This window comes from Papilio xuthus, unplaced genomic scaffold (assembly GCF_000836235.2).
Source record: "Papilio xuthus unplaced genomic scaffold, Pxut_1.1 DF826961.1, whole genome shotgun sequence".
NCBI lineage: Eukaryota > Metazoa > Arthropoda > Insecta > Lepidoptera > Papilionidae > Papilio > Papilio xuthus.
In genome coordinates, this window is record NW_013531688.1 from 1,912,856 (window position 1) to 1,923,800 (window position 10,945).

The 10,945-nt window shown below is 32.1% G+C and overlaps 2 protein-coding genes across 3 annotated transcripts in view; one reads left to right on the forward strand and one right to left on the reverse strand.

The window, feature by feature from the left end:
* The first annotated feature begins 1,074 nt into the window (after window positions 1-1,074).
* Window positions 1,075-4,117, forward strand: elm (calcineurin like EF-hand protein 1 elm). Its single transcript, XM_013315064.1, has 4 exons — window positions 1,075-1,445; window positions 2,176-2,439; window positions 2,810-2,903; window positions 3,277-4,117. The coding sequence occupies exons 1-4, from the start codon at window positions 1,379-1,381 to the stop codon at window positions 3,419-3,421; spliced, it is 570 nt and encodes a 189-aa protein (XP_013170518.1). The 5' UTR covers window positions 1,075-1,378; the 3' UTR covers window positions 3,422-4,117.
* A 951-nt stretch (window positions 4,118-5,068) lies between these two features.
* The window catches only part of Sec23 (transport protein Sec23), a 12,642-nt gene continuing 6,765 nt past the window's right edge, over window positions 5,069-10,945 (reverse strand). The window contains exons 12-14 of one of the 2 annotated variants that reach the window (XM_013315486.1): window positions 7,037-7,102; window positions 6,186-6,206; window positions 5,069-5,254 (exon numbers count right to left, since the gene is read on the reverse strand). In XM_013315486.1, the coding sequence (XP_013170940.1) occupies window positions 5,165-5,254; window positions 6,186-6,206; window positions 7,037-7,102 (177 nt within the window). In that variant the 3' untranslated portion in view covers window positions 5,069-5,164. The remainder of the gene's footprint in view (window positions 5,255-6,185; window positions 6,207-7,036; window positions 7,103-10,945) is intronic. The other variant, XM_013315487.1, reaches the window with a different exon arrangement.

Consider the following 10,945-nt stretch of genomic DNA (forward strand, 5'->3'; position numbering starts at 1 on the left):
AAAGAATGCATACCCTGTAATTAAAACCAAACCCCAAAATATTTTCAGTCATATGCAAGCTGGCAACTGGCAATTTGTAGTTATTTGCGAGTTTAAACACTCTGAACATATTCTCTTACAACATAGGCTAGCAAATTTTTCTTTACAATAAAAAATTACAAATAAAAAAATATATTTTTTACATATACACACATAGACCCACCTACTAATTTCAGACACATCAGTTTATGGCTCTATAATTCCAGTGATTGGCACACATTTTCTGAACATCTCTGACCGTCTCTCAGGAAGGGGGAAACCGTGTATATGTGCACCTACAACAAACAAACAGAATGTGATTTCCTATCAAGTATAGGAACTGATATGTAAAATGTATTAGAAGTAGGGCACCATTCAATATGATAACCGGAAAGGATAAATCACTGTGGTGCTAAAAACTAAACCAAAATACGAAAATATTTAAATGTTTCAATGAGTCTGACGTATGGGAAAAACATGAAAATTTTTATTGAATTGTAACTTACCATAATCAGTCCATCTAAAACACAGTTGCGTACAGCGTCATTTTTCACGAAAACACATTTTAATTAAAAACAAAATGAATGAAACAACATTTAACTAAGAATACAAGAACAGAAATAGAAATACGAAAAAACGTAGCGGTTTGATGACACATGAATGTCTCGATGACACAAAGTAGAGATGAAATGATATTTACCAAGATTTAAAAGATGGCGCCACTTTCCATACAAATCGTCCTTCTTCTAAGTTTCCACCCCCTGACAAAACTATTTTTCCGTTTCTTGGTAAACCTTTCCATATGAAAGCGTTTTTTTGCAGTACCTTCTATTGTATTTTTTTTCTTTTTTAATTTTAGGAATTCGTAACCCTAAACCTAGTGACGTATATCAAACGTAATCCTGAGATGCTCAATATTGAATTACTCATTTAAATTTATGCAATTTTTATCAAAACTTTGAAATCATTTTTTTAGCTTATTTAACACAGCATTTAGAATATAGTCTGTGCTATAAATAACAATCTGTGATGTGACGAGCATCTGACATTGACATTTAAACCAAAACCAAATGTTCATTGTCAAAAAGTTGTAAACTTATTCATCTTTATTTTGTGCCAATAAGTATTATTCTAGGTGGCACAATCGTTATAAAACATTGAACGTTATGAAAATTCTTTAAAAACTACACTGTCATTAACGTTAAAATACGTTATATAAGTGCTCTCTAACAATGCAATTTCATGCCTTCACACAATACTGTGACTAATCAATTATTATTTACGTATTTACCTTTGGAGTTTAGAACTTATCAGTTGCTTATATAGAGAAAGGTCAAGTGAATACTAAGCAAGCTGAAAAATGGGAAACAAATCGTCGTTATTACTGAGAGAGGAAGAAATCGCACAAATCCAAGAAGAAACTGGCTGTAAGTATGTCATGGAAATAACTAAAGTATTATTAGAAATGTGTAATACACGAATTAAGTCCGTGAATTACTCGAATAACATTTCTTCAAAAATATTTAGTTTAGTTATATTAAAGGTATTTCAAATTGCTGTGACCTTGCTCTAACTAAATTTAAAAGATTGACAGTCATTTCATGGATTATATATTACCTTATCTTAAAGGAAACTAGATTATATATAAAACTAGTAATTATAAAATTCTCTGTATTATTTATAATTTACTTATACTTTGAAATACACATAACATAAAATTTTGTCTTAAGAGTATTGGTATAGAACTAACAAATAATTATGCATCTTGATTTTTGTCTTGCACATAAATGGAAATGTTATCTATCCATTGTTAAAAAGGCCTTGACATAACCTTGTGATCCTTTTGTAATATGCTTATCTTTTAATAAATTCATTTTATTTTTCTCTCTCTTTGTTTCAACAATTTTATGCTTGTATAAGGTACAAGTCTGATAAAGCCCATGCTAGATCAAATATCTTTTAATAAGAGTCAAATTTTCTTATTTTGTTATAATAAAATATTCTTGTCTGGATACTTTTTATTCAAAAAATAAATAATTTTATCAATATTAAACATCTATTCATGAAGTATCTAGATTTATTGCAATTATTTATTTAGTTACAAGACATTTATAAATTTGTATGTGTGGTAAAAAATAACCTTTATTATATTTCCAGTCACACCAAATCAGATAGAGCGTTTGTACTCCCGTTTTACATCATTAGACAAGAATGACTGCGGTACATTAGCTCGTGAGGATTTCCTGCGGATACCGGAACTAGCAATCAACCCACTCAGTGAGAGGATAGTACATTCCTTCTTTGCAGAGAGTCATGATGATAGGGTCAACTTCCTACAGTTCATGCGCGTATTGGCGCATTTCAGACCAATCAGGAAGAATAGAGAGAATAAGTTGAATAGTCGAGAAGAAAAATTAAGATGTAAGTGTACTATAGCTCCTCAAATTATGTGATGGTGATAGTGGCACTGTTGAGACAGTTATGTCTCGTTTACGTTATGCTAGTAGTTAGCTTGGCATGGCCTGTTTTAGTTCACTGCCAATAAGTGTTAACATTATGCCAGTTGTGTGACTAAACTGATTTTGAACAACATAGTCCTACTGTACTAGCATAACATATACAAAGCATTAGTTTTGTATGCAGGAGCATGCCACCTAATTTTGTTTTCTTAATTCCTTTTTCTTTTTTCCTAAATAAGACAATCTGCAATTTTTTTTGATTGTGCATATATTTATTTAAAACAATACTGACAAATTATTTACAATATTTCAAATTTCTCTTTTGTTTTTAGTTGCGTTTTCAATGTATGATTTGGACAATGATGGAAAGATCTCAAGAGATGAGCTATTGGCTATCCTTCACATGATGGTGGGAGTAAATATAAGGTGAGTTATTCTTGCTAATATTTCAGTTTCATCATCATCAGCTCACTATACATCCTCACCGAGGGACTCAGAGTCTACGTTAAGTTATGGATGACTAGGTCATAGTCAATCATGCTAGCCCAGTGCAAGTTGACTTCACAGATATCTTTGAATTTCTTTGCAGATATATGCAGGTTGCATTACGATACTTTCTTTCACTGTACGAACATCAGTTAATAGTATGTATATGAATCTAAAAATACGTTGGTATATGGCGGGATTCGAATCAAGGACCTGCAGATTGCAAGTCAAGTTCTTAAACCCTGAGTCACAGACACTATACTTCAGTTGCTTGCTAATTATAATTTAACATTATATTTTTGTTCAATTATAGTGAAGAACAATTGACAAGCATTGCTGAACGTACGATAATTGAAGCGGACACAAACAACGATCAGATGATCTCATTCGAAGAGTTCTGTCATGCGCTGGAACGCACCGATGTGGAGCAGAAGATGTCCATCCGATTCCTAAACTGACCTCCGCAGTCCTGAACAGATATATCAAGTCACTGACCTCTTTATATACCACTGGACAAGCTAACAAAGCCAAATTTTGTTTCTATTTAATTTTTGTCATAGTGGCGTTGACTAGCAGTATTGGAAACTCAAATCAATAATAGTGCCTAGTAATAGCTGTTATTTCTAAGCGATCAATCTAGCTGATATCTTGTGAGGTCAGTGTCCTGACCTTTATATATGAACAGGCTAAAAACTATGATATTTTGTAACAATTTGATTTCCCCATTTTGCCGTTGACATTTGCGGTTTGTAGCAGTGGTGAGAATTTGTACTAATAGAGTTAATTATCAGGAACTTTAACATTGAAGTTGAAACAAAGCAAATGCAGTAATTTCCAAGCAATAACCTATCGATTAATAGAGATCAGAGGATCATTGCATCAAGTATATCCTCAATATAATACTGGCTGTAATCCTATACAACCTCTTTATTAAGAATGGCCATTGATTTTTGAGACAAAATCTCTGCATGAAACATATTATCTGTCATTATCTTTGACAAAATAGAGATAACAATATGTTTTAAACGGAGATTTTGGACTCGGAATGGTTGGAGATTAAAAAATAATTCTTTGGTGTAACTAATTTCCTATTTGTTGGTGTTTAGCTAAGGGTTTTTTTATTAGATTAAAGGATAAATGGTATTAGCAGCTTGTTTAGTAGTTTTTTGTTTGTAATTGCATTTTAATTTACGATTTAATGCATTTTAAATGCACTGTACGCAGGAGTTACGAAAGGAGCGACCAAAAAATATTTTTTAAAGGTTATCGTGTATATTATGTATATCGCCTCTGTAGATAAATATGATTATTTATTCAAATGTTGTTTTATTTCATCATCATCATCAGCTCACTTAAGTCTCCACTGAGGGGCTCTGAACATACCCTAAGTGACTAACCCATAGTCAACCTCACTGCCCTAGTGCGGGTTACTTATTTTAGTGAAAGACTAGCTGTCGAACGCGACTCCGTCCGAGCGGAATTAAGAATCGTAATTATGTATGCCAAATTTCATCGAGATCCGATCAGCCGTTCTAGAGATACCTTCAAACAAACATCCATTTAAACATTCGCATTTATATTAGGAAGATTGTAAATAAAATTAAAATTACCATAAACATTTTATTGTATTACATATTTTATAGTATACAAAGAAATAAACAAAGGGAAGATATTACATTACTCGCTAAAATGTTTTTTACAGAACTAACTTCCAAATCGTCTCTACACATCTTTTTCATAGATTAAAAAAAATAATTTAACACGGCCAATAATGATAATCATATATTTGGAAAAATTTAAATTAAAAAACAATTATGTCACAATAACAAGCATTAAAAAAATTATGACAAGCGATATATAAAAATTATTTAGTGATGGACACAAATTAACAAAATTTCTGTATTTAGATAAATAAAAGAACATACTGTATATGCTAGGAATGTTTTTATAATTTCAATCGAAACGTTTTCACAAGAAAAATTCAAATTATATCAGATAATAATTTCATAAATAAAATACCCGAATTATTAAAAATGTTTTTATGACGTCATAAGCAGAGTTAATCACTTAACATCAAGGTTAGAACTGGTAATAAAAGAACGAGATTAGACAAAAACGACATTTTATTTGTGATACAATGAATATATTATTCTGTAAGAGAACATTGTAGATACAAAGAACGCGTCACATCTCGACGAGGCTTACGCGGTGGAAGATACAGCGAGCTTCTTGAGGTGCTCCATGAAGACTTGAAGCGAAACGTCGTCCGTCAGTACAGGAGCGCCACCGTCCTATATCACAAACAAGATTTATTAAAAAAAACATTCATAATTCATTTTAAATATTGTAATAAACCCAACACCTTTTCTAAATTAAAGTGACGATTTAATTTAACAAATAATTGAGATATAGTACTTTTGTACTCTCTGATGCCACAGATTAAAACATACGTGTCCTACTATTTTAATCTGTTAATCATAGATTTATAATCTTTAAATGTGAGGCGAAAAAGGCCTCCGGGGGCTTATTTAGAGGTAAATTTCTTCAGTGTTGTCATATTAAAAATATTAAACATTAGGAAAATGAACTCTCGATTAAAATCGGTGAAATTCTATCTATAGGTTATATATTTATACTTTTAATATCTTTCTTTTAGTGATTTTTGTGTTTTCGGATTACAAAGATAGAAATAACAAGAAGGCAGATAAAGTCATGGTCAGTCGGGCCAAAGAATACTCACCATTCCGTGGTCCACTACAGAAACAACTGTACAAAAACTGTAATCCATACTTTTCAAAGAATGAAAAGATGACTAATGTTTTTGTACACGTGCTTCGGTAATGATAACTTACAAGTTTATACAAACAAAATGCACATAAAGCGAGATTAATTTGTTAGTGCAACATTAAGCTTAGAGTAACTATTTACTTACTTAGAGAGCAACTTACATTTACCTATTTTATTTATTCAAAGTTATAAAAATAGAAATTTGGGGGTCGGTAATTTAAAAAATCTTTGACATAATCCTTGGCTGGGGGTTTTAAAAATATATAAAATAATTCGTCTTTACAGAATTAAGATCACTCAACGATAGTTGTCTCAATAAGAAAAAAATCGTATAAGTTAAGTTAGACGATACATTCTTAAATAAAAAAATGTAATTATGTTAGTGACCCAAAAACCTTGTAAAAATTGAATGAAACAAAAAAAAAATATCACTACCGCAGATGGTATCGGCATCGCCTGGTGTTTCGACGCGACCATGATGGAACAAAAAAAAACGTCAATCAAACCATGCTCCGATGGTGCTTATAGTTAAACAAAGATATCTGACCCCTAAACAGAGGCGCATCTATCGCGGCCAGATCTGTCACTGTCAGAAAATATATAAAACCTACATGGGCATAGATAACGACATAAAAGAAAAAAAACGTGACAGCTACAGTACGAATAAAACCTATTTTGATATTGGCATGAGGGCGCTAGTGAGCTATCATAATTTAGTTTGGTTTATGCCCACCGGGTCAGATATCCTTGTCAGTCTATACATGCAAATGAAACACAAGTAAAATGAACAATTACTAATCTAATAAGGAAAAAATTAACACGTTCAATGCCACCGTTTGATTTACTGTGATGGGAAACAGTTGTGGCATTGAACGTGTTAAATATGCAAGAGTGTAAAGAAGTAATTGGATAAAAATGGAATTACACAAGCAACATGAGTATTTTCTTTATCATTTATTTATTCCATCTCTTTAAATTATGATCTTTAGATTAAAAAAAACTAACATCTGCTCAATTGGGAATCGAACCCAAAATAACAATCACAGAACTATAAAGAAAAAACTAGTATACTTTATATAAGCTTGTTAAATAAAAACAGACATATTTTTGTATCTAATTTACGTCTTTTTAATAGTGATATGATTACAGGCAACATCAAGACAAAGCCGTGCAGTAACACAGGCCACGTCAATACTGTGGAAACATTCATATTTCAACATATTGTCATCCCTTTCTTTGCCTTGTAATGGACAGAGACAACGATATATTTAAACAGAGTTACTCACCCCGCCGTACGCGTACATATTGTTGTGTGTCTGTGATGGATTCACTTTTGATAGAAGGAATCGTGCCTGAAAAAAACACAAAGAATATTAAAATTATAAATCTTGGAATGAAAATCTCGAAGTCACGAATGGGGACCAGAAGCTTGTGGCTCTCTTACAGTTGGACCATTGATTTAGTGTAACAAGTGTCTAGCCAGGGCCGGCGTTAGGGTAGGGTATGGTTGGGCGACCGCCCTGGGTGCTTTTTTTTACGTTTGGTAAGCCAGCGCTTGACCACGATCCCACCTGGTGTTAGTAGAGATTTGGTCGAAAGATGGTACGCGCTAGCTTAGTAAGTATTCACTCTACTCTCTGCGCTGGACAGAACGGGGAGCAACTGGTATGCGAATTACACATTCTCTCATAACCCCCGCCCTCGTCATACATATTAAAAAAGAAGGCGCTGCGGAAACCTCGTCCTGGATGCTAGAAGTGTTAAAACCGCTATCATTTTCAGAAGTTCAGTTTCAGCATACAAGAACATATAGAATACATAGATATATAGAATTTAGAATTTGTAGCAATCATTTGTGTGTGTTAATTGTCATCTACAATTGCTTCGTATACGACAAAATGTAAATCGTAGCATTAAAAAGTGAGTAAAGAGGTTGATCGATCGTCAAGTGTCGGCAACATAATGGAGACGTCGAACAAACGGAGCAAAAGGAAAGTAAAATATTGATATTTAAGTGAGCGATAAGGCGCAGTATGTTGCGGCGGGCGCTGCTGGCCGTCGCCGTTCTCTCATGTACGTTGCGTGTCACAATATACGTTCGCACTGAGAAAACATCGCGCTTAGCAATAAAAGGTTCCCATAGATATATTGTCAATTATTAATCAAGAAAAAAACAGATGGAAATATAAAATACTTATATGTATATAAATGAAATTTAAAGTTTTTAATTTCAACCAATGGACGATAATTAGTAATTATTAAACCAATCCGGTAGCGTTATAGTTGCTAGTTAAAAGCTTCAAATGCGGTGTCTTTTACAGTGTTATTGTTTTGTTTTTAAGTCAATAAACTTTCAGATTTAATATGCGTGTTGGTGCTAAGTGGCGGGCAAAAAGACGACATCAACGGAAGTACCACAAAGAAACTATTCAAAAATGAGTAAGCAAACATTTAATTTTATTTAACTAACTAATAACCTAAAGGAGCCTCGGACAAGATAAAGATGTTTAACACCACGCTTACGTTAAAAAAAGTAATATTAAGTACTAGGTGTTGCCTGCGACTCGCCACGCATGAAAATACCAAATTACCCTTTGTAATCTCCCAGACTATCGACATCCGTTGAGTCATTCTGGAGAAAACATCTAACATCCATCCATCCATACATCTCATCTTTCAATAGCATTAAAGTTAATATTTATTAATTGAATTTATTCAAGTTAAAAAATCATCTTGTTTGAAATATAATTTAAGCAAGAACTTTTAAAACTCAAATTGCCAATATTTCTATATCTTCTATTATTCAGGGATCTACGTAAGAATTGTGAAAACAACAGTAATGTGGATATTTCAAATACATTACTCAATTCGTCTACATTCAAAGAAGTAATCAAACAATTACATGGTAGGTATATTTTTATTCAATTGATTCAATTTTAAAACATTCTGTAATCATATGACCAAAAATTTCAGATTTATCTAATGATGTGTCATCAAGAAAAATAATAGAGATATATAAAAATCAAACAAAAGCCACATCGCCCGAGAAAGTGATCGTAGCGCGGGACAAAAGAACAGCAGTAACAAATAATTACGATGATCACACAACTTTCTTCCTCGGGCCAAATGCAAATAGAAATCTAAAATATGCAGACAATAAACCAGATTTCCATAATGTTATATCTTTTTGGCAAAGATTCGGTAAAAAAAATCAAAAAACGACCACGGACAATCCGAAACATAACCAAAATATGCTTTCAAATTTCCTCAATTCAACTAACAATGAATATTTTTCTAAATTAATAATTAACAATAACTTACGCGATAAAGATATTATTGAAGGAGAATATTTAGGAAGTCTATTACCACTTTTTAAATCTAAACAAATGATTATCCAAACCAGTACAGCAGCGACATCAATCGTCGATTTTGTAACCGACGACGATACAGACATATTCAAATATATTTTAGATTCACCCGACAATGATAGTGTTGAAAAACACGATATAAACGCACACGTAAATCAATATTCCTACGAAATAAACTATTCAAAAATTGTATACAAAAATAATAATAAAACAAAACACACAGACGACTTGTCAGAAAAAGATAAACAACACATCAATGAATATGAAAATTTAAAAACGGATAATTCACAACACACCATCAATTTCCACGAAGGAAGTGATTTTAATAAAAAGCCAAAAATTAATCACAAACAAAACTTTATGCACAAAAATTTAAAACCAATAAACATGAATAATAACGGACATTTCAAATCAAAGTATCAACACAACCCTATTCATGACGAAATGGATGTCAAATACAGTATAGAAAAAACGCAATACTTATATACTACAAGGAAACCAGAACATAGATATAAAATATATCACGAAGATCACACGTCAAGCACTTTACCACCAGAAATCATAAAAAAAATTGCAGAAGATGTCAAGGCTATGATACTAAAAGATTTAAAAAGAAAAACTACAACAAAGTTGCCTGTTACTATTGAAAAAGGTAAGACTTTATATTTGACTAGCTGCCGCCCGCTTGGAATTAAAAACAACTAGCCTATGTGTTCTTCCAGACTATGTTCTACATCTATGACAGATTTCAGCGAGATCCGTTAAGCCATTCCGGAGATACGTTCAAACATCCATACATCTGAACAATGCATTTTTTAATATTAGTAAGATATTAAACATAATATAAAGTAAATTTTCTTTTATTTTAAGGATTGGAAGCTTTAATTCCGAGATACAATGCCGTACCAAATTTAATTCCAAGATATAATGGCGGACAAAATATGGCAAAACCGTACCCTCTCACTAAGATCTTGGATATACTACAAAAATACAGAAATGGTGATAACCTTAGTATATACAGGAAACCAAGTGAGATTCTTCCAATTTACACTACACCAAAACAACGACAGAATCCAAACAAATACCCTTATTATTTACCAATTGAAAGTAAACCATTAAAATTGGATAAAAATTCACCTTATATAAATACATATAATATATACAAAGGTCCACAATCTAAATTATCTTCTAGATTCAAATATGAAGTCCAAAAACCAAAAACATTTTTACCTAAAAGAGATTCACCTCCTTTAAAAACATATCATACATCAAATTTAAAATCTACACCAATAACTCTTCAAACAAATCTAATTGAAATACCACCGATTGGTGTACCTATATCTGAGCCAATAGCATTCCTAAACAATCACGTTATTATAACAACAAGACGACCATATAGAAATAAACAAAATTATCCAATAAAAAATATAAAAATTAAATATACCAATCCAATAATAAAACATAAACCGGTACGAACCCGTAACAATCAAATTGTAAATAATATCAGACATGATTATAAAATTAAAAAGCAACAAGAATCGGATAAGAAAAGAATGAGTGATGATGAAAGTAGAGAAACAAAACAAACAAAACCTCGAGGTGTTTATCGTCCACGAAGTCAAAGTAACATAAAAAAGTTTCATGAGAAACTCGAACAATATCCAAAAACGAAATACAAAGCGGTCAACGTGGATTGTTGTAAAGATGAAATATTTACAAGCGAGCAAATCGGAGAGGAAATGAGATCTCGTGATGATGTCTCCTTTAGAAATCTGTTGAAAACTCAACAGAAAGTGACGGACATGCTAACACAGATGTTGGCTAAGA

What these genes read in the sequence shown, in the direction of transcription:
- elm (XM_013315064.1), top strand. Translation starts at nt 1,379, where the DNA reads ATGGGAAACAAATCGTCGTTATTACTGAGAGAGGAAGAAATCGCACAA. An exon ending in AATCCAAGAAGAAACTGGCT is followed by an intron (nt 1,446 to 2,175) that starts GTAAGTATGTCA and finishes TTATATTTCCAG; the next exon opens with TCACACCAAATCAGATAGAG. An exon ending in TCGAGAAGAAAAATTAAGAT is followed by an intron (nt 2,440 to 2,809) that starts GTAAGTGTACTA and finishes TTTTGTTTTTAG; the next exon opens with TTGCGTTTTCAATGTATGAT.